We start from the raw sequence: 26,029 nt of genomic DNA, 5'->3' as shown, positions 1-26,029 counted from the left end.
CTATCCCCTCGGTAGAAGATCAAAATTATGATGACATGTCTTCGGATCATCCTCAGGGATGCTTCCCAGTCTGTCACCTGTAGCCCATTGTGTAGCTCTAGTGTGACATAAATAAAGTACTACTCAATTATTGAAGATGATTTACAATGATGTCGGAAAAAAACACGGAAAAAATTTTAAAAATATAGAATAAGACTACAAATTTTTCTATGATTGGCACGGATTCCATGTAACAGGGGTGATTGTGGGCCAAATTTAAAAATCCTGAAAATTTCTTAACAGTAAAATCAGTAATGACCCATTTCAAACAATTAACATCTTTATAAATTTAAATCATTGATATTTTTAAAACATTAAATTCTAAATAAATTATAAGCAGCATTATTTAAATGAATTATTATATATAAGTTTACTTTTATCTCCAATCACATTTATTATTCCATCAAAAAAATATTTACAAGTGAAAGAGATGCCAAATGTAAATTCTAGTTCTAATATTTTTAAATAAAATATACAAGAATTTTTATACATAAATGCATACCTGCCAGGGAAAAAAATAGGAACATGTCACGCGGTCGCGATATTAAATTTCACTTCTTTACACTAAATGTTTGTATAATTGTAACTGTATAAGATTTAATGTAACAATTATTATTGATTATAATACATATCAACTGACAAGATTTCTGATTATTATTCTTATTCAACAAACTATTTAAACAGAAATGATAGCTGATTTTAGTAATTTAAAACATATTTAAAAACAAAATATTTTATTATTACTCAAACATATGTGACAATAAACACATATAAAAAAATAATCAATTATTCTTGTTAAGTGTAGCAGATTTGGCTGATTTTAAAAACTTTTCATCAAACACTTGTCCATAACATCCTGTGAATAATAGTTCCCTTCTAATTGATTGTAGATCAATAGTGGACGACACAAAATCGGAAATTTTTGCTGACTTTTTCATATTTGAATACGCGGTAGCATGCTTGGCTGTTTTCCCGTGTGAAATGATATCACACTTCCGCCATGTGCTATACTAATGTCTGTACTGCAAGTAATACATAACGCGTACGATGTCCCCTTTTTTGATTTTTTGATGAAATCAAATTCACTATAATTGTCGCGAAAACACTGACTTCGCCGAATTTTTGACATTTTTTCAGATTAAGACAAGGAGTCAGGAAGCTAACATTTCCTCTTGGTGTCTGTGAAGCGACCCGTACATACGTAATCAAATATACGAATGGAGCTAGAGGCGGAGCTAAGTGATAACGCGACTTGATTGGATTTCGTCAATCGGACATGGATCGCTTTATAGAGTAAAAGAAAAAATCACGCTATGATGAAAAACCGAAACATTTTGCCCCAAAATCGTATCATCGGAACAAGGCATAAAAATCGGAACTGTTCCGATAAAATCTGTACACTTGGCAGCTATGATAAATGTGATCGATGATTTCTTGAAACTTCTGGGCCTTGGATTTCCGGAAACTTTTGGATCTTGGTAAGTAAAAAATCCAGAAATGAGAAATTTTTCCAGAGCACAATTATCTCTGAAGTAATTAGATATAAATTATTAAATTAAAAATTCTTTTGCGAAATAAATTTCTAAAAATTTAACATTCGTTTGAGAAGTAATTACGTTATTATGATTAACTGCAGATATACAGATAATAAATTTAAAGTAACCTGTTTCTTGATATAGTCATGTGAAACAGCAGATTCATCATTATCTTCAGTGTCATCCTTGATATTTTTGGAGAACATGAGGTCGTGGTCACTGATTCCAAATATATCTAGTGAGTGCAGGAACGCAATGTGTTCATCCAAAGAGCAGTCTGTCTTTCTCTCACCAGAATGCATTTGGGAGAGCTGCTCTTGAGTGGCAGAGTAATTTGGATTGTCAAGTACAAACAGTTCCCTAAGCTCCTGTTTAGAAAAATACCTAAAGAAACAGAAATGCTTTACAAAAATATAAACTTTAACTTTAAACAATAGCATGGCTGCCAACATGGATAAGAAAAAATCCAGTGGATTTTACAAAATATAAATTTTATGATAATTGTTGAAAAATATACTAAATATTTTACGCATGGGGAATTTTAGGGGTTTTTATAGTCATCAAAATAGAAAAACTGCAATATTTTTTTTGTCATGATTACCTTTAAATTAACTTGCTACGCATTGTATTTACTCATAAATTTGAATAGTAGTATGAATTTAATTCATCAAAGATAGTTAAGATTTTTAATTAATTAAAAAAGGGAGTTTTGGATAAAAATAAACTCTAAGTTTTAGAACAAAAAAGTTTCAAACTGATTTTTATAAATGAGGCTCGCTTCATTATGTATTAATAAACACTTATTTTATGTAAAGCAAGTAATAATCTGTGCTAAAATTCTATTTCAATAGGAATTTATTTAGGAAGCTTACTCAATTTTAGGGAGTTGTTAAAAATTTTTAAAAACCAGAATTTTTATTAAACCAGTAGATCAGGAAAAATGGGCAAAATCCAGCAGTCTACTACTGGAAAATGAAGTAGAGTTTGCAGCTATGCAAACTCTACTTCTACTTAGTTTTAAAAATGTCTCAGTGTTGCCACAGACATCAGTAAAAAAAATTCTGTGTGTTTTCCTGGCACATATTATACACAATATATTAAGAGGAAACAAAAATTACTGTGAGCTATATAGGGCTAACTATATTTATTAGTTTTAATCGGTGGGAAAACAGCTGAACATATTTAAATAATGCTATAGTAAGTGAAATAGTTTAGTATACAGGGATGAGAGAAGTCAGAAAGTAAAAAAGAGGAAATCCACGAATGAATATATATATATCAGTAGTATATGGGGGGGGGGGCTAGAGGACACATCTAAACTCCTTATATATAATCATTTTAAGCCCTTTTTGGCAATTTTAACATCGAAAAATGATATAAAATCTTTAAAAACAACAACTTTTGAAAATCAAAAACACTAAAAAATTATGTGTTTTGTTTTGAAAAACCTCTCATTTTAGGTCAAAAAACACTAAAAACAACTTTGAGTTAGCTTTGAAACAAAAGCATCAAAATGAACATTCTAATGTGAAATATGAACAAATAATTGACAAAACAAGTCATATAACTTTGACAAAGTTGTTTTCGATATGTGAATAAACTCCAATATTTTAGTTTTTTTAATAAATTACAAAAATTCAATTTTCTCAACATGCAAATAAGGTTTTATTTCGCTTGAATCTCCGTCACTTGATATTAATATTTTTAGAATTTCGTTCCTTTTTCCATAAGCAAAACAAGTAACAGATTCAGCATTAACAGTGATAGGTACAGACAATATTCTTTGATTACCTATTTCAATTTTTATCAAAGGTTTCCATGAATATATTTCAGAGTGTAAGTATAACGTTATTTTCATATACATATTTGTTGTTAATTTTAAGTTAGGTTCCAACAGTTTAGAGCTCATTACATTAAAATTTATAAGTTTAAATCCTCCCGTTGTATAAGTGTCATGTCTCTCTTGAATAGTTGCATAGAAATTTTGAGAGTCTACGTACTCTTTTGTTGCCACATCTTTATTTATAATAGGATTTGCCACGTTTGTAATTCTATGGTTACTGAAATTATAAGTACCATTTTTTATTAATGAAGGTACATATAATCCATCATTATCTCTTGTTAAAATATTATCAGATTTTTTGTCATTTATTTTTATTCTTCTATCCACATAATTTTTATGAACAGCATCGGTGTTTTTAGAGGGATTTGAAAGATATATGATTTTCTTATTTCTAGCATCATAATAGCCCTCATCTGATTCAAATAAACCTTTTTCTTGTATGTAAGTTTCCAAAGCTTTTTTAACAGTAGATGAATCATCTTCCAGTGGATAATAAGCAGCCATTTATTAATTTTAAATAATTTATTCTTTTAATGGTTCATATAGCTTTACTCGTGTATTATGACAAATTTCAGCAAGAAGTATACAAACTATCTTTTCTTTGTTTGAATTATAAAATTCTTCTGGTAATATATTGCTTTTATTTTTTATTAAAAGACAGAAATCTATTTTAGAAACAAATTCTATTGCAAAATCTTTATCAATATCTTGATATTGTATAATATAATCCCAATTTACATAATCTTGAAATTTTCTTATAAGGTCCATTGATAATTTTTGATATCTAGATGCAACATTCATATTTAAACGGTCATAATAATTTTCTATAAATCTGAAATTCAATCTTTGGAATCTTGATATTTCATACCAAGTCACTTTATCTAAATGTCTCTCAATAAAACGGATAGATAATGTTTGGTATCTACATATTTTTTCCCAATCTACATCAGAGGTGTGTTTTTCAATAAAAGATTCATTGAGTTTTTGATATTGAGAAATAATGAACCAATCATCTGGTTGTGCATGCTGTTCTATTAACCTTTCAGATAATTCAGAATATTGAAACACATATTCCCATTTTAAATAATCTGATAAACTTATAATTACATCTTCTGAAAGTTTCTTTCTAGAAAAGTCATCCCAATTTATTTCATTTGCCATTTATTAACAAATAATTTTTACACTTTCTTAAATTCTAATTTCTCAATATGTATATAGGGTTTCATTTTACAGTTCCCTTCTGTTAATACCGATAACACTAAATTTTCATTCAATTTTCCATAGACAAAGACAATTATTGATTCTTCATTGACAGATATTGCTTTATCAATAAGGACTTCTTTCATTTTCTCTAAACGTATTCTTGGATTTTCATTCATTTTATCACAGGCTAAAAAGATGGTAATTTTCATATACATATTTTGAGTTAATTTTAAGTTTGCAGCCAAAAGCTTTGAACTAAATTCATCGAATTGAAACATTTTGTATCCCGCACCCGTGAATTGAACTGCTCTACTTGTGGTAGCACAAAATGTCTTAGTATCAACATAGTGCTTATTAACACAATCTTTATCGTTTACAGGAGCTTTTACATTTGAAATTCTTTCATTATGAGCATGATAATTTCTTTTACTCACATCCCATAATATACAGTAATATTCTAAATGCTCCCTGTTAACTACATCTGTTTCGTTTAGAGGAGCTTTTACATTTGAAATGATTTTATTTTTAGCATCAAAGTTATTTTCATCATGTATCAAACATTTATCTCTTAATTCATCAACATATTTCTTAGTTGCAGCATCAGATTCTTCTCTAGGATCTCCTAAATGTTTTATATATTTTTGTTTAGCATTGAAAAATTCTTCCCCGTGAATCAGACTTTTATCTGTTAAAGTATGAATTTTTCCTTTTATTTCCTTGTAGTTACTATCAACGTAACTTTTAGTTGCGGAATCACTATCTTCTCGAGGATCGAATACATTTTTTAAAAGTTTTCTTTCCATATCATAATGACCATCATTTGTTATTTTAAACCCTATACCAGGAGGGCCTGGTGGACCTTCTTTTATTTCGTCGCCCAGAGGATAATAAGCAGCCATTTATTAAAATAATAAAAATCCTTTATGTTTTCAGAGTTTTAATCATTTTTATATCTTGAGTTGACATATTCAAGGAGCATTTGTTTCTTTCTTTCAAAATGAAGTAAAAAACATAATTTTTAGTAGTATTATTTCTCAACCTCCAATTGAATTCAATCATTAAATTACTTAAGTTCGTATAATTTTCATGGTTTGCCAAGTTGAAACAAATTATAGGATACTTACTGAAATTTGAATAGTTTATCATACAACCTGTTTCAGAATTTATATTATTCATTCCTGATTCTAAAAGAGCATAATATAATCGATTATAATCATTTTTATCAAAGTCCATCATATAACTTACTGTGGGAACTTTAATGTTATTAATCATTAACCAGCATTCTATCATATCCAAGTGATCAAACATCATGTTATTTTGATTCATATTTTCATTTCTTTCTTCATATTGTGGAATGACATATAAACTCAAAACTTCATCAGATGTAGCAGGAATAGAATAGGATCCACTGGCATTTTTATAAAATACATTCGATTTGATAATGTTATAATGATCCCAATCTATTTCTATAGGAGTATTTGATAATTTTAATTCATTGAATTTTACAGATGCTGAATTTTTAAATCTAACATAAGGTAACCAAAGTGATAAATCATCAACAAGGACCTTAAAGTCTGGATTTTGAATATCTGTATACAGCATATTTTTACTATCATTTCTTTGAATTTCTATTTTAACTTGGAAACCTGTCATTACTTTTTTATATTCGTTAAAGAAATCAAATATATATTTTAAAGGAATCCATATTTTTACTGTTTGACTATTTTTAGTAAATTTACATCTTTTTGAAAATCCTTCATTAAAACTTTCATTTAGTTTAAGGTTTTTAAAAAAATCAGTTATTTTGGTAGCTTCTACCAGAGTTCCGTTATATTTGAAATCCTTTCTATCAGCAGAATCAGCTGTGTCTACATAAAAGAACATGTTGGTAGCTTCTGATGTTGAATAATCAGGGGTGAAGTGTATCATCCCTAATACTTGATTCATAATGGCTTTATAATTTATAGTGGATTCAACTTCAGTATTTCCTATAGTCAACCTGTTTGAATTTACGAGACCTCCTCCATTCACTAGAGTAACATTTTCATTACTTATTGCACCTCCATCTCCTTTTACAATTTTTAATTCCTGTTGCAGATATCCTGCAGAATATAAAATATTAGCATTTGTATCATTGATAAAGAAATTATAAGTAGCATTTTCATGAAAATTATTTCTATCTCTATTTTCACTTTTTATTTCCCTATATTCAAAACTTTCAATGTCGTTATTATAATAATAACTAGTGTCTTTCAAATCGTAAATTTTATCCATTTATTTAGGAATAAAAATTTTCAATCCAGCACCATGTTTTTTATTTTTGGAAAATATTTCATTCAATTTTTCTCTCACAAATTCCTTAGATTTATCTTCTACAATTGGACTTATAAAGTCTGAAAAGAAGCCTCTTCCTTGTATTTTTTTACTCTTTCTATATAATCTATGTTTGTTCATTTATTTAGTAATAAATCTATACTGCACTTCTTGTTTATTTAAATCAATCAGTTCACCTCTATGATTTGTAATTCTCATTCTAATTCTGTATGTAAAATCAGATTTAACAGGAAAAAATATTGGTCTATCAAATTCTTTAGCATATAAATTTCCAGGAGGATTTGATGATGTAAAAGAATAAATAACTTGAGACTGAAACTGATTTATATATGCACCATCAACTATATCACAGTGAATATAAATATTATCATTTCCATTAGCTATATCAGCAATAAATTTACCTTCTTGCTCTTCCTCTTCATATATTTTAGGTTCAAAGCCTAAAATTTTGTACAATTCACTTTTAGATAAATCAATTTTATAATTCTTTTCGAGTTTAATACTAAATCTTTGTCTTTCTTCAATTATTCCAAATAATATAGGAGGATCATTTCCAAAATATTTTACCATATAACGATTCAAACCTCTGATACTATAATGACCATTAGGAATAATGAAATCTACCCATTTCACACCGTCAAAATATGAAAATTTATTATTTTTCTCTGTAATATTATTCCATGAAATATACATAGAAAAAGACTGAAGAGCTACCTCTTTGAAATGAAATGGTTTCGAATATTCAATAGTAAAATCTTCCGATTTATCTAAATTTTTAGAATCTAAAATAAGATACTTCATTTATTTAGTGGAAACAATTTTTTCATTTAAATTACTAGGTTCTTGAGTAAACAAATATAAAACATCGATAGGTGATTTACCCTTATTTCGTTCAGTTATATATTTCATACAATAGAAACCACATTTTACAGAAATTGGTTGTTGTAAAAAACTATCGTTATATCTAATTTCTTTTCCAGAAGTATTTAAATAATTTTGTATATTTTTAGGAAGAAAATCATTTTTTATTTTTATAGTGTTATATTCATATTCTCCAAAAGGATCAAAATATTCTATAAAATCATACTTTGGGTCGTTGTAATAACAAACCCAATGAGTTCCACTTCCTGTAGATATATCTAAATTTATTATTCCGTTTTCAAATTTTCTTATCTTTTTAGGTAACATATCTATAGTAAATATACCTCTAAATCCTTTTTCGTTTTTCATATTTTCTTGTATTACTTTGTTGGATATTCCGAGGGAAGATATACCCCCTTTCCACAAGTTTTTTTTTTTTTAGTCGTACCTGATCCTGAAATTTTATCCAACACTTTTTTGGTTCCCCAACCAGCTGCTCCGCTAGCGGCTCCTAATGCTAAAGTTGAAAGCAGCGGAATTAAAAAAGGTAAAAACCCACCATTCTTTTTCAGTTGAGTCTTTGATATTTTAATTCTTTTACCTTTAGCAATTTGGTTAATTTGTGTAGCTGTTAAATGTAAATCAAAGTTGGGTGTTTTACTTTTGTCTATTTGCAAACTAAGTTCTTCACCATTTTTAAAAGCTGATTTCAATTTAGAAATCTGACTGTCGCTCAAGTATACTTTTTTTACAGTATAATTACTCATTTATTTAGTAAGAAATTTTCCATAGTATTCCTTAACCTGTTCATTTGTTAAAGATTTCTCTCTTAAAAGTAAATCCAACAAATCGACAGTTTTGTTATACAATTTTTTACTTTTAGAACCTTTACAAATTTTATCGGTCAAATCAGCTAAAATTTTCAATTTATCTTCTAAACCATTTCCTGTGTAATATCTACCTTTTTTAATAGCTAATAAAGCATCTATATATATTTTCATCATACTCATCTTATTATCAGCAATGTCAATCTTTTTTTGATATTCTACTTTCTTTTCTTTAGTTGCAAAATTTTTATTTTTACTTTCATTTCCTTTCTCTCTTTTAAATTTATCTCTGTATTCTTTCGCCCTATCGATAACTTCATCAATTTCTTCATCAGATTTATTCCACATTATTGAAGGTAATTCAAATTCTAGTTCTTCTAGAACAGTTTTATCAACATCTCTGTCTATATCTATTTTTAAAAACATACTTCCTGCATCTTCAGTATAATCTTCTTCAGACTTATTCTCTATCTGAGGTAAAGTTTTAAAAGAAAAATCATTCATGGTTAGAAACAAATCATCAACAGCTTCTTTTATACCCTGCAAACGATTTTCTCTAGAGGTTTCTAGTTTTTCCATTTGATTGATTAAAGGCTCATGAAAATCAGCCAATGATTTTTGTATTCCCATATCTTCTTCTAATTTTATTTCATTATTTTTTCTAATTTCAGATTGTAGTTTAACTAATCTTAGATCATTTTTTAATTGCTCTAACAGCTTTTTATTCCTCTCTTTTTCAATACTTTCCATTTATATATAATTAATTTTTAGACAGCGGCTTCTACTCGCAGTAGATTATTTTCAGACAACGAAGCTGACGCTTCTACTCGCAGTAGATTATTTTCTACTCGCTGTAGATTATTTTCTACTCGTAGTAGATTATTTTCTACTCGCAGTAGATAGTGAATAGAACAAAATTTTACAGGAAATAAATGTATCCTAAAATTATTATAAGAGATTATAATGAATCTAATGAATTTCAAGATCCAAATCAACATCCTTTACTACCTATTCATACTTTTAGATTAATTATAAATGGTCCCTCAAAGTGTGGAAAATCAAATTTATTAGTTAATTTAATATATGACTATTTACACTTTGACAGACTTTACGTGTGTGCAAAAGATATATGTGAATCTAAATACGTAAAATTACAAGAAAAATATACTCAATTTGATGATGTAGAATTAGAAGATATTCAAAAATGTAAAGGCTTAAAGAATAAAAAAGAAGTTTTGAAAGAATATAAAAAAGATCAAGTTTTGTTTTCTTCCAAACTAGAGGATTTTATTACCGTAGATGACTTGGATCCTTCCTATATGAATTTAGTTGTATTTGATGATTGTATCTGTGAAAAAGATCTTCTATTGAAGAATTTTTTATTCGTGGAAGAAAGAAAAATGCTTCTATTATTTATTTAAGTCAGTATTATTATAAAATACCTATAACAATAAGAAGTAATAGTGACTACTTTATACCTTTTGAGATGAAACAAAAAGAAATTCGACAAGTAATAAGAGAAATAGATGGTCGATTAACAAAAGAAGAATTTAATAAAATGTATAGAAAGTACATCATAAAACCATATGATTTTTTAATGTTGGATTTAGTTAATCCTGAAATGAGATACCGAGATAAAACATTTCATCCTATATAAATGGAAGAATATCTTGAAAAAAGAATTTATATAAACAGGAAATCTTATCAATTGATGAATAATTTGAGTTTATCGTTATCAGTAGGAAAGTTCTTATTTAGTGCTTCTGGCTTAATAAGTTTCGTTTTTCTACCCTTATCAGCCTTGAGTTTAACAGCTGGTGTAATTGAAATAATAGATAGATCTTTGAAGATTTCAGCTAAAAAGAGTGAATATAAACAAGCTTTCAAATTCTATAAACAACTATTAAATTTGTACAAATCAAGCAATCTGACTGAACAAGAAGTATATATGAGGGAAGTTGAATATATTCAAAATTTACAATATTTCCCCATAGAAAGATATATAAAGAAGTCTCAATTAAATGGTTACAAGTATGTCAACAAATAATTTTTTTATCTAAATAAATGTGTAATAAAAAGAATTGCAAGTGTAAAACAGGAAAGGGTGTAATTAATAAAACTATTAACAATTTACCCTTTGAAATGCATTTACCAGGTCATAATTTTACAGGTCCTGGAACCCAATTACTACGAGGAAAAAAGAGATTGAATGATGATTTAACATATAAAGAATGGTCAAAACCTATAAATAAAGTAGATGAAGCTGCATACAGACACGATGTTTGTTATTTAAAAAACAAAGATACAAAAACTAGAAACGAAGTATGTGATACAAATATGATAAATGAGTTAGATGCAATTCCAAATCCTACCATTCGTGAAAGAATTGACTGAGCAGTTGTTAAACCTATTATAAAAGCAAAAAAGACATTTGGAATGGGTTCACTGATATACTGTTTAAAATGTAAAAACCATACAAATACTAAGGATATCGAACATGTAATTAATAAAAAAGGTAGTCCAATGACAAAAGGAATATGTGCAATTTGCGGATCTAAAAAGTGTTCTTTTTTAAGAAAAACGACGCTCTAGAACAGGGCGTCATTAAACCCCTGAAACAGGAGGATATAAAAACTGTATATTATGATCCTGAAACTGGCTATTGTGGAATGAATGAATTGAAACGGAAAACAAAATCTACTCAAAATGAAATTGCTGATTTTCTTCATACTCAAGATGTATACACAAGATATAAACCTCTCGTTAGAAAATTCAAAAGAAGACGAATATATGTTTCTCATATTGATGATCAATGGCAAGCTGATTTATTGTTTATAAAGCCCTTTAGTAAATCTAATGACGGAATGAATTATATTTTAACTGTAATTGATATATTTAGTAAATATGCTTGGGCAGTTCCCATTCAGAGAAAAACAGGTAAAGAAGTAACAGATGCCTTTAAAAAAATATTTAAAGAACAGCATCCTTATCACATCCAGACAGATAAAGGAACTGAATTCATTTCTAAAGAGACTCAAAAAATATTTAGAGACTATGATATTAAGTGGTTTGCAACTGAAAACGTAGAAATAAAGTGTTCAGTGGTTGAACGCTTTAATCGTACATTAAATGGAAAAATAAGAAAATACTTGGCAGCTAATAAAACAGAAAGATATATTGATATCTTCAGGGATGAGAGTAGTCAGAAAGTGAAAAAGAGGAAATATATATATATATATATATATATATATATATATATATAAGTTCAAAATGAAGAATAAAACAAAGAAAAATTATAGACATATGAAAAAAAGGGGGGTGGGAAATAATAAGTAAAAAAAATAACAAACATTTTATTAAAAAAAAAAAAAAAAAGTGAAATGTTAATTAAAAAACCGGAAAAAAAAGATATAATCTTTTCTTCAGCCCACACGATTATATCCGTAAAACAGAGTGCTTTCTGATATTGTATCAATAAAGCCAAAGCAAAATATATTAATACAATAGTGTGAGGAGCACTCAAAATTTTTTTTTATAAAATAACTACATAAAAATAGATCATAAAAAGTAAATATAACATGTAAAAACAGATAAAATAAAAAGAAAAAACATTAAAAACATATAAAGCGAGTAGCAAAATCATAACAACTTACATGGACAGTTATTTTTCAAGAATAATTTAAAAATGTTTTCGCAGAAAGATTGCCAGATTACAAAATATGAAAACAAAAGCGCAAATTGAGTGTAACAAAAGGGTTTTAAAGTGTCGTTCTTACTGCACTGCTGAAGTGATTTGTTATTCTGAGTTTTGATTTGTTAGTTACCAAGGATGGGCCCGAAATGGATGTGCGCAAGGTAATATTATACTGGATAATTTTAAAAATTGATCATAAATAGTTTTAGAAGATAGATGTTTATTTAAGAAAAAATATAAAATAGAAACATAAATTGCCTGCTTTGTAAATAATTTTAGCCGCGGATTTGCACGATATGGATTAGCGCATAGAAAAATTATTTAAATTATCAAAGAAAAAATTTTAATAGATAATTTTTAACACGGATTTGCCCGAAATGGATTTGCACATGGAAAAATTAACAAAGAAAAAATTTTTAGCAGATAATTTTAACCACGGATTTGCCCGAAATGGATTTGCACATGGAAAATTGTATAAATTAATAAAGAAATTTTTAGCAAACAATTTATCCACGGATTTGCCCGAAACGGATTTGCACATGGAAAAACTGTATAAATTAACAAGGGAAATTATATATATATATATATATATATATATATATATATATATATATATATATATATATATATATATATATATAAAAACAAAAATTTGACAAAAAAAGTGCGATTTTTAAATTTGTAAACCTTGTGATTATAAATCCCGATATGAGGCTTTTAAATCACGTGAATAAGAACCACTACATCGAATTTAAAAAATGCGAAAATACAAATCATGATGCGTAATTTTTAGATCAAGATGCATAATTTTAAAATCGCAACGGCAAAAACGAATCACGACATTGGATTTTAAGCTCGCGTAGCTACATAGGGTTTTAAAAGCTCGTAAATACAAATCGCGATATTGGTTTTTTAAATCTCGTAAATAAGAATCGCAATGTACAATATTTAAATGACCTGAATAAGAATCGCAACGTTCAACTTTTAAATCAGGTAAATACGAAAATCGATGAATGATATTAAAATCGCGTGAATAAAAATCGAGATATTTGCAGAGTCTGGACTTGGGATTTCTAAAAGGCTTGTTTGAATTGTTTTTTGTTTACACAATAAATAAAAATTTACAAGATTAATTGAATGAGCAAATAAATATTTTCACCGCAAATTCACCTCTATTTTTTCCCCGCTTTTTTTGTTCGCTTTCACTCCAGAATACAAGAAGCAGCGACGTCTAAATTACGAAAATACGAGCTATCCCGCTGACGGATAAAAAATACGGAAAATCTTATTTTCTGTGCGTGAAATCGGAGAAAATAGCTAATATAAGTAAACATGTGGAAGGGTTAGCAGCTAGGACGTAGTTTGAATTTTCTGTTTTTCGTTGAAAATCGTAAACAAATATAATTATTTGACTTCAACGACAGAATTTTTTTTAAAAAAAAAAACGGGGTATTTATAAATAAATAAAAAAAACGAAACTTTTAGAGAATCTGAGTTTTTGATAAAAAGGCTGAAGTTCGAGAGACAAAAGCGAAAAAAATCTCTTCCCTGTATAAAGGTCAACCAGTTTTATCCCAAGGAAATGATTTTTAGAGAAACTTCAGATGAAGGAATGAGGACTTCAATAATTTCGCTCCGCGGAAAATTAAATTCCTCATAAAATATTTTAACTTGTGCAAATAACAATTTCAGCGGAAAAAATGGAAAAATCTGAGAAAAAGCGGAAATCCGCGAATCCGCGGAAGAATCTCATCCCTGTATCTTAAATAAATTAGTTCAAAATTACAACAATTCATATCATAGATCTATAAAAATGTCACCTACCGAAGCAAGTAAAAAAACGAATGAAAATCTTGTTTATAATAACTTGTATGTTAGAAAAGTAATCAGGAAACCAAAATTTAAAATAGGTGATAAAGTAAGAATTTCAAAATTTAAAGAAACGTTTACGAGAGGTTATCACCCTACATTTACTGAAGAAATTTTCATCATAGCAGAAATATTGAGAACAGATCCAATTACATATAGAATAAATGATTTAAATAGTGAGGAGATAAAAGGTACTTATTATGAAAATGAATTAGTTAAATATAATAAGACGGATGAAGTATATAAAATTGAAAAGATAATTAGAAAAAAAGGAGATAAATTACTCGTTAAATGGTTAGGTTATTCAAATGATTTTAACAGTTGGATAGATAAAAAAGATATTTTATAAAAACATAAGATTTTAATCGAAATTATGGGAGGGTGAATCACCCCCCCCCCATAAAACACATAAAAATTAGGGTAAATACCCTCTATTTCAACCTCCCCAAATTCGGAGGGGTTGATTTTCGTTTTGAATTTTATATTATTTTTCCAAAAACTCTACAAAATTAGCTTTTTTATTCTTTAATAACGTGAGCCTTAAAACACGACTCCCTTCTACGCCCCTAAATTTCAGGGGCCTCTTCTCCGGCCTCTGGATTTTAAATGTAAATAAATATGTTTGAAAAAAATATAAATAAAATTTTATTACTTAATATAAATCTATTCAATTTTAGAATAGAGTTAGAATATGATAATTTAAGGAGAAAAAACCACCACAATATAATATTTACAGCGAGAGACGATTTCAAATTGGAATCTTATGATAATATGAGAATTATTGAAAATCATTTAAAAAAGGTAATGAAATTACACTATTTTAGAAAAGTAATATTTTATGATATTTTTCCAGAATTTGAAGACAATGAGGATTTATTAGATGTGTGGGTGTATCGATTACGAGATGTATTAAAATTGAAAAGAATTGCAAGAAACGAAAAACATTTACTTGTGTTTTTATATTAATTAAAAATCAAAGAAAAAAATTGCAAAATGGCCTCTTCTGCTGAGAGGTGTAGCTGTTTATTTATTTACAGGATGATGTTATAGGCCTTTTTCACCTCTCAGCCGGTTCTTTTTTTTTTTTCCTCAACCCCTGTTGCTATGGGGGAGGCTACTCGACCTCGTTGCTATGAGGGAGGGAATCCAAGGTACCGACTTCGGTCCCTATTCAGCATCTACACTACGTGGAGCTCTGTTTCATCTCCTACCCTAGTGGGTGAACGAGGATCGAACTCACTACCTCAAACTCGCTGCCTAACTCTCTAAGGGCGCCCTAACCAACTCGGCCACTGAGGCCGACAGTGTAAGAATCTTATCCTTATTATAAGATATAAAGAGCTATTAAACTTTGACCTCTCAGAGTCATCTATATGTGAAAAAGGAAATTACAGTTCAACAAGAAAATTATTAAGTTTTAAAAGAAATTTCCTTGAGTTAAATTTTTCTCTTGTAATATAAATTAATTTTTATAAGAATAATACTTAAAAATATGTTTATTTTATCTTGTATGTTTATCTACACTTTAAAAATCAGCTTGTGTTTAATAATTATTTTTGTTTGGAAAACATTTTACTTTCCTTATCTTTAAAAGATAACACTCAAAAATTATTCTTTTAACGTACTAGTGCTGTCATCTATTTTTAAAAAACATTCGTAAATAAATGGATATTCCTGATAATTATTTAAAAGTGCTTAAACAAATTAAAAAGAAAGAAATTTGTTATGATAGTTCTGAAGATGAATCCTATTACAATATTGATATAAATACTTTTTTAAAGCAGCGACTCAAAAGTAGAATATATTTCTTTAATAGTTTGAAAAGAAAACATAAACTGAATTTTACGAATGAGGCAAATGAATTATTTTACAAGTTCTTAGATTTTTGTTATTACGAAAAGAATTTAAAATACTTGTTTTATATGAAGAAGATTTGTGATCTTTTCAATATTAATAATTCTATAAAAATTAAAGGGAAAAAGAAATATGAAGATTTATGGAATTCATTTATAAATGATAAATCCAGCTAGGGAGAATTCTCTCCCCCCTGGAACGAGGAGGTATCGTGGAACCCTGAAAATCAAAGACCCCTGAAAATCAAAGAAAATTTAAATCCACATACCAATTTTATCAACGAAATATAAACATTTTCCAGAGGCCGTGAAACATGGCCTCCAAAATATTGATGTAAAAACCATATTTATCAATGAATCTGGATTATATTCTCTGATTTTAAGCTTAAAGTAATCTGTTTTAAAAAAACATTCTCATATAAATACTATGGATAATATTATTGATATTAAGAATAATAAATTAAATTTTAATAATAAAAGTGTTATGATTATAATTGATAAAGATAATGAACCTTGGTTTAGCTGAAAGCTGTCGCTTAAAGGTACTGATATAGCTAGAATATTAGAATATAAAAGGCCAAAGCAAGCAATATTAGATAACGTTTCTGATGAAAATAAGATTATATTTAAAAATTTTAAAGGTCAGTCAAATACTGACCTTCATAACCAAACGATATTTATTAATGAATCAGCTCTTTATAAGTTAATATTTAGATCTAAAATGCCTAAAGCAGAAGAATTTACTAATTGGGTAACTAAAGAAGTTCTTCCTAATATTAGAAAAGCAGGAGAATATAAACTGAAAAAAGAATTAAAATTAAAAGATAAGGAAATTGAAAAATTAAAGCTAGCAAATAATAATATTAAAAATTTTATCGACAATGTAAAAGTAAAAAGTAAAGATTCATATATTTACATAGCAACAACACTTCACTATTCAAAGAATAACAATTTTAAAGTAGGACATACTAAAAATTTAAAAGCAAGATTAGCTGGTTATAATACGGGCAGAAATTCTAATGACTTGTATTATTACGTATATTTCAAAAAAGTTTATGAAGCAAGAGAGGTTGATAAATTGATTCAAAGAATACTCATAGATTTTAAAGATAGTAAACGCAAAGAAGTTTACATTCTTAATTATTTATATCTTCAAAAAATTGTAAAATTAATAGTTAATAATTACAATGAATGTTTTGATGTGATGAATGATTTAATTGAAAAGGATTTAGAAAAATCTTTCATTCCTAAAGAAATAATTCTGAAGTAGATTTAAATATTATAAAGGGTCACTGACCCTTCATTAATAATCCATTTATAAAAACACCATCTTATAAATGGAGAAAGTTTGTCGCGATTGTAATGTTTTAAAATCAGAAGAAGAATTTTACAAAAATAAAAAATATATGTTTAAAAGATGTATTAAATGTGACCTTAAGAAAAAATGTATTCAATATCAATGTGATTGCGGAAGATATTATTCGTATACACATAAACAGAGACACTTTAAAAGTAAAATTCACATAAAAAGAATGGAAGAATTAAAACAAATGGAAGAACTTTTATAAAAATAATTTTTAAAAACAAAGAAGATGGAGTTTTAAAAAGCCTTTATAAATTTACTTGCCAATAAATAAGAGACATGATGAAGGTGTTTAAACACCTGAGTGATGTACTCTCAACTTTCAGTGAGAAAAAATTGAAAGCTTTAATAACTAAATTTAAAATTCCTGTTACTGATAATATTATTGATTCTATAATTTCATACGTCAGAACAACAGGAAAATATAAGCCTATATTAACAGATTATTTGGGATTGGATGCTTCTAAATATTTGAAAAGAAAAACAAAAAAATTTAACAAATATCCCTGTAAAAGGAATCAGTTAAGAAAAGTTTTTGATTCATATAATTTAAGATATAAAGATGGAGAATTTGAACCAAAAGAAGAAAAAAATATAATAACTGAATCTAATTTAAATGCTATATATAGACCTCAAAAGATAAAGAATAAAATTAAAAGAGAAGTAAATCTTAAACAATTTTTTAAACCAGATTATAAAATTATTGAATCCAGAGGTGACTTTATCAAGAAATATAGAGTATATAGAAAACAATATAGAGTTGCAGGATCCAAAATTTTACCTGAACAGTACCAAAATATTTTAAAAAATATATTTAGAAGAGCAATTGGAAATATTGTAGGAAAAGTAGATGTAATTACTTATAATCCAAAATTAAATACACCCTTTCATGATAAAATGATGTCAACTAAAGTAGCTTTTGAAGAATATATTGATAAATTATCTAACCAAATGGAATATAAAGAATTAGATATAACAGAATGTATATTTGATTTTAATGTTATTGAATTACCTCATGGAGGAAGACATAAGGCTTTAAAATTGTATTCTGAAACTGATCCAGTTAAAAAGAAAAGTATTTGTCAAATAAAAAATGATGATAGTATTTGTTTAGCTAGATCAATTGTAACAGCTTTAGCGATTCAGAATCCTGATTTATTAAGTGATAAATTATGTATTGAAAAATTATCGAATAATCAAATATTGTATATTAGAAAAGGACGCATGTTACAAAAAACTTTAGCTGTGAAATTACATTATTTATGCAATATTGCATTAGAAGTATGTTGCTTAGAAGAAGTTAAAATATTTGAAAAATTTTTAGATATTCAAATTAATATTGTTTGTAGAGAAAATGGTAATGAAATTATATACAGTGGTGAATATAAATTTACTTGCATATTTATATATAAGAATATAAATCATTTTGATGTCATTACGTCTATGACTGGATTTTTAGGTAAAAATAACTATTGCAATTATTGTAAAATAGGATATAAAAGAAGTGATCAACATAAATGTCCTTTAAAATGTGATAGATGTTTTGTTAAAGAATCTGATTGTGAAGGAGAAGAAATATTTTGTGAAGATTGCAATCGTAAATTTAAAGGACAGAAATGTTTTAATAATCATATAAAGACAAATTCAAAAGGTTTCAGTGTTTGTAAAGTGCTTTGGAAATGTTTGAAATGTAAACGTGTAATTAATTGGTACCATAGAAAACCTGATGAGCATATATGTGGCGAATATGAATGCTGGAATTGTAGAAAATTTGTGACAAGAGGTCATGAATGTTTTATGCAACATAAAGATAGTAAAGGAGGTATTTGTAAAGATAATTGTGTTGAAAATATAAGCAATAAGAAAGATTGGTGTGTTAAATGTAAATATGATTATACTGAAAAATACTTATTTTTTGATGTGGAAACTATGCAAGATAGTGGAATTCATGAAGTAAATCTGGTTATATGCCGTGATTTTAATGGATGTGAAACAAAATTTAGAAATGAAAATGAATTTTGTGAATGGTTATTTAAAGATCATCATTTTGGATATACTGTAATACATAGCTCATTATGGAAAAGGCTTTGATTTTCAGTTTTTAGCTAAATATTGTTTCAAAAATCATATAAAGATATTTACAATTTATCAGGGAAATAAGTTAGCATATATGAAAGCAGAAGGATATAACATAAGATTTATAGACTCTATTAATTTTACAATGTGTCCACTTAAAAAATTTCCAAAAACATTTGGTTTGAATGAATTAGCTAAAGGTTATTTTCCTCATCTTTTCAATAAAGAAAAGAATCAAAAATATATAGGCAAATATCCTAAAAAATATTACTATGGATATGATTATATGGTTAAAGAAGACAGAAAAAAATTTGATAAATGGTATGATTCTGTGAAACATGAAACATTTGATTTTCAAAAAGAATTTACCAAATACTGTAGATCTGATGTAGATATTTTAAGAAAAGGTTGTCTAGAATTAAGAAGATTATTTTTAAAAACTGTGAATGTTGATCCTTTTAAGTATGTAACTTTAGCTGGTTTATGTATGGCTATTTACAGAGATAAATTCTTAAAAGAGAAAACAATAGCTATTGATGAAGATAAAATTCAAAAAGATCAATATAGTAAAAAATCAATTGCTTGGCTAGATTATATATCTAAAACTGAAAACATTAATATTCGTCATGCTTTGAATGGAGGAGAGAAAAAAATCAAATTGGGTAAGAAATATTATAAAGTAGATGGGTTTTATAAGAATACAGTATTTCAATTTCAAGGTTGCTTCTGGCATGGATGTCCTAAATGTTATACTAAAACACAAGTAAATACTATAAATCAGATGCTCATGGAAGATTTATATAAAAAAACTAAGAAGTTAAATAAGAAAATAATAAAAGAAGGATACGAATTAATAAGAATGTGGGAGTGTGATTTTGATAATAATAAAGATATGAAAAAATACATGAAAAAAGAATGGAAAAGAGATTTTGTAGAACGTTTAAATCCCAGAGATGCATTTTTTGGAGGAAGATGTGAACCTACCAAATTAAAATATGAAATGAAGGATAACGAAAAAGGTAGATATATCGATTTATGTTCACTGTATCCAACTGTAAATTACTTTGATTACTATCCCATTAAACATCCAAAAAAGATATATAATCCTAAAAATTATAATGACAATTGGTATGGATTAATTAAATGTAAAGTACTTCCACCAAAAAAATTATATCATCCTGTACTACCTTATAAAGCAGAAAAGTTAATATTTTCATTATGTAGAAGTTGTTCAGAAACAATAAAATGTAATCATTTCAAAACAGCCTTGGAGAAGAAAAAATGTGATATCTGTTATAAGATAAGAAATTCTGAATGTAAACATAGTGATGAGGATAGATGTATAATAGGAACTTGGACAACTGATGAAATGAAACTAGCAATTAAAAAAGGATATGAGATTTTAAATATCTATGAAGTTTGGCATTTTGAAAATAAATCAAACAAACTTTTTAAAAAATATGTTAAAATGTTCTTAAAGATAAAACTGGAAACATGCGACAAATGGAAAAACAATTTCAAAAATGAGAAAGAATACAAAAGAGTAGTTAAAGAAAAATTGAATATAAAATTAGATAAAATTGAAGACAATCCAGGTTTGAGATTTATAGCCAAGATATGTTTAAATTCTTTATGGGGTAAGTTTGGACAAAGAAATAATATGAAGCAAACAGAATACGTAATAGAAATTGAAGATTTTTACAGAATTATTTTAGATGACACTATTAAAGATATAAATATGAATTTTTTGAATGACGATTGTGTTGAAATGACTTATAAAATGAAAGATAAATTTGAAAAAAATAACTTCAATACCAACGTATATATAGCCGCTTTTACAACTAGTTCAGCTAGAATTAGATTATATGAAATGTTAGATAAATTAGGAGATAAAGTGCTTTATTATGATACAGATAGTGTAGTGTATATAGACGATGGAACCATTAAAATTGAAACAGGATGCATGTTAGGAGAATGGACAAATGAATTGGAAAATGATAAATACATAGCATCTTGGTTAGCTGGAGCCTCTAAAGATTATGGTTATATATTGAATGATAATTCTGTACATGGAAAAGTTAAAGGATTTAAAATGTCATACCAGAGTGAAACTGTATTAGATTTTGATAATAGAATGAAAATAATAACTGGTGAAAAAGATTGTTTAGATGTAGAAATCAATCAATTTAAAATCGAAAAAGATCGAAATATTTCAAGTATTAAGACAAATAAAAGATACATGTTTGGGTTTGATAAAAGAAGAATTTTGGACGATTATAACACTGTACCTTTTGGATATTAAATCTTCCATTTTTCATATCTTCTATTTTTTTATATCTTCTATATTTTATATCTTCCATTTTTTAATATCTTCTATATTTTAAATCTTCTATATTCATTTATAAAAAACATTTTCTAATAAATATGGATGATAGACGTTGGTGCGAAAAATGTAAAAAGAGAACTGATAATATGGGTATCTTTCTTACTTTGGATAAGAAAGGATTTCCTATTAATATGACCTCGTGTTATAAATGTAATACTTGGAAAAAGACGGTTGTACAAGTTGAAAAGAAAGCTTTTTGAAAAGTATTTATAAAAGACACTTTCTAATAAATATGAATGACATAACTCTTATTATCAATATTCAAGGATTTATACTTCCAAATCGCAAGATAGTCCGAGAAATAGGGTGGGTACATACAAAATTACCTTTTGGTGAAACAATCAGTGTATTTACACTGGACTGTGAACTAGATGATCAAGAACTGAGTATAGTACGTAAATGTGCTACAGAGATACATGGTCTAAGATTTAAAAGGACTCCTAATAACAAAGAGCTCTGGATTAGTAATAATAATGTAAAATTATATATTCAAAATCTTTATGATTTATATCGTGGTACGTTTGCATTTAAAGGAGGAATTATGGAAAAAGAGATACTACAATAATTAAATATGCCATCCAAGGATTTAGATATTGAAGTACCAAAATGTGCAAAAATTTTAGGTCCTGGATGTTCATTACGTAAATGCATGTACTATAAGAATTGTATTTCAAAAAACGGTTCTTAATAAATGGAAGAATTAAAGTACTTGGAAACCAATGATGAAATATATGATTTAGTATGCTTGATTTGTGATTTAATGGAAATTAATGAAACTCACGATAGATTTGGAATTGATGATTTGATCATGACCTATATTGATATATTAGAAGATTTAGTAAATAAAATCGAAAATGATGAAATAAAAGAGAAAGCTATAGAAATAGTGAATGAAACATCTTATGAAATTATAAATAAGTATATCAGAAAAATAATCTTCAGAAAATGAATATGTATTTATAAAAATGAAATATAATAAATGGAAGAATTCAATAGTCTTAAGAAACGTACAGATATTTATAGTTTAAGAGATTTAAAAGTCGGTAAATACAATTTAATATCTCTAAGAAAAATAGATACAAAATATGGAGAAACAGTCGTTGCAAAACTAGATAATGAAAAAGAATATTTTTTGAGTAAAAGTTCAGAAGAATTATCTGATAAAAGCATGAAGAAAATTAACAAAGGTATTTATATATTTAATTTCAAAGGTTGGATAAATAACAAAATTTCTGATTATGAATTAGAAGAAGCTTAAGTTTTCCTTACTTTTTATTTTCTGAATTTTTAAAATCAGTGTCTCCATCTTGGGGACGCTGCTTTTTTTTCCTTTTTAAAAAACTTAAATAATGGAGTTTATTCACATATCGAAAACAACTTTGTCAAAGTTATATGACTTGTTTTGTCAATTATTTGTTCATATTTCACATTAGAATGTTCATTTTGATGCTTTTGTTTCAAAGCTAACTCAAAGTTGTTTTTAGTGTTTTTTGACCTAAAATGAGAGGTTTTTCAAAACAAAACACATAAATTTTAGTGTTTTTGATTTTCAAAAGTTGTTGTTTTTAAAGATTTTATATCATTTTTCGATGTTAAAATTGCCAAAAAGGGCTTAAAATGATTATATATAAGGAGTTTAGATGTGTCCTCTAGCCCCCCCCCCATATACTACTTATATCCAAAAATTTGACACAAAAAAAATGTGATCCTTAAACTTGTAAACTATGTGATTATAAATCCCGATGGTTAATTATAAAATTGTATGAATATGAATCACATGCATGATTTTAAATTGAGAGAAAATGAATCCCCATATGAGGCTTTTAAATCACGTGAATATCAAACTCTATCGAATTTAAAAAATGCGAAAATACAATCATGATGCGTAATTTTTAGATCACATAAATGCGAATCACAATGCATAATCTTTAAATCGTGCGAATACGAATCCCAAGTCTAATTTCTAAAAAGGACTAATAAATACGAAAATCGATGTTTGATTTTACAACCGCAAAAACGAATCCCGACTTTGGATTTTAAGCTCGGGTGAATACGAATCGCTACAAAGGGTTTCAAAAGCGAGTAAATACAAAATGCGATATTGGATTTTTAAGTCTCGTAAATAAGAATCATAATGCGCAATATTTAAATAGCGTGAATAAGAATCGCAAAGCGCAAATTTTAAATCAGGTAAATACGAAAATCAATGATTGACATAAGAATCGAGATATATGCAGAGTCTGGTCTTGGGATTTCTAAAAGGCTTGTTTGTAATGTCTTTGTTTAGACATAATAAATAAAAATTAACAAAATTAAATGAGCAAATAAATATTTTCACCGCAAATCCACCTCTATTTTTTTTCTTCTTTCGTTTGCTTTCAAGCCAGAAAACAGGAAGCAGTGACGAAACGGAATACGACGAATTACGAAAAACGAGCGATCCGGAGGACGGATAAAAATACGGAAAATCTTATTTTCTGTGCACAAAAGCGGAGAAATTAGCTAAAATAAGTAAAAATGAGGAAGAGTTAGCAGCTAGGACGCAGTTTGAATTTTCTGTTTATCTTTGAAAATCATAAATAAATATAATTATTTTATTTCAACGACTGAATTTTTAAAAAAAAATCGGAATATTTATTTTTTAAAAAAAGAAACTTTTAGAGAATCAGAGTTTTTGATAAAAAGGCTGAAATTCGAGAGACAAAAGCGAAAAAATCTCATCCCTGTATAAAGGTCAATCTCAAGTATTATTCCTGTATTATCCCAAGGAAATGATTTTTAGAGAAACTTCAGAGGGAGGAATGAGGACTTCAATATTTTCGCTCCGCGGAAAATTAAATTCCTCATAAAATGTTTTAACTTGTGCAAAAAAAAAAAAAATCCGCAGAAATTAGCGGGAAAAATTGGAAAATCAGAAAAAAAAAGCGGAAATCAGCGAAGAACCACATCCCTGAGTATAGCTGAAATATCAGGGCTAAATATCCCATAGATTACGCTTTGAGTGGGCACCATTTTTCAAAAGACAAAAATCGAAATTCCCTGCATTTTCCCTGTTATTTTAGGTGATTTTCAAATTCCCTGTATTTTCCAGGTTTTCCCTGTGGAGTGGCAATCCTGTAAGAGGTAACACACATTCACTGAAATCTTGTGAACTATATTGGGATAAAGATAGTTTTAGTTGCCAGAAAAACTTGGAGAAATAAGAAGCAACAACATAAAATAAATAATGCTATAAAAAATAAAATAACATAATATAGCTGAATTATCATCTTTAAATAACCCATAAATTACACTTTGATAGCTCAGCATTTTTTTAAACAAACACAAGAAATATAATTCCCTATTTTTTCTCAGTTTGTAAGAAACAATTCAAAATTCCCTGCATTTTCTCTGATATTTTAGCTGATTTTTAAATTCCTTGTATTTTCCAGGTTTTCCCTATTCTCTGTGTGGAGTGGCAATCCTGTGTCATTAGTAGCAAAATTTACTAAGATAACCTTCACAAATTCAAATTTGTCTGCAATCCCAACACAGTCAATTCAATACAACTAATGAAATAATTAAGCATAATTTTTCATGATGAAGCTAAATTTGCATATGAAAGGTGAATTATACACAAAAGAGCCTATATATAAAAATTTGTTTCCTTAATTTGAATTTCATTCAATAATACAATTAAGAAATGGAATAAATCCTGATGCAGTCCAGAATTTTAGAAAATTAATTAGCGGCACAATTAGATAATGCCGCCCATTTTACAATTTTTTAGAAATATTTTTGTACCAAATCTCAAAGTTAGATATTGAACTTCATTTCACAAACATTTCCCAAAGTAACCAAATTGTAATCACATAATATAAAAAATATCAGAGAAGTCAAAATAGATTTTTTTTAAAAATTATTAATAGCTGCTGGAAAAAAAATGGTAAATAACATGAATTTATAATATAATCATCACGAATTGAGTATGTCAAAAAAGGATTACTCTCATTTGAAATTTGCATGTTGAAAACATAGTAAAAATTATGGAATTTGGAAAAACATGAAGTAAAATTAATCAATAAATGATTTGAGTTTACAGTAAAATCAGCGCAGATTGAACATGCTGAAAAGCGACAACTCAAATCCAAAACAGTATATCAAATC

At 27.3% G+C, this 26,029-nt stretch overlaps 1 protein-coding gene across 3 annotated transcripts in view; it reads right to left on the bottom strand.

Annotated features, from left to right (window-relative positions):
• Positions 1-26,029, bottom strand: part of LOC107445759 (uncharacterized) — a 92,769-nt gene that overhangs the window by 14,559 nt on the left and 52,181 nt on the right. For all 3 annotated transcript variants that reach the window (XM_043050116.3, XM_087158225.1, XM_043050115.3), the window contains exon 20: positions 1,703-1,958. In XM_043050116.3, coding sequence (XP_042906050.2) covers positions 1,703-1,958 — 256 coding nt within the window. The remainder of the gene's footprint in view (positions 1-1,702; positions 1,959-26,029) is intronic.

Source organism: Parasteatoda tepidariorum, chromosome 2 (assembly GCF_982258835.1).
Source record: "Parasteatoda tepidariorum strain Cologne lab strain chromosome 2, Ptep-v5.0, whole genome shotgun sequence".
Taxonomy (NCBI): Eukaryota; Metazoa; Arthropoda; class Arachnida; order Araneae; family Theridiidae; genus Parasteatoda; species Parasteatoda tepidariorum.
This window is presented reverse-complemented; position numbering and strand designations above follow the sequence as displayed.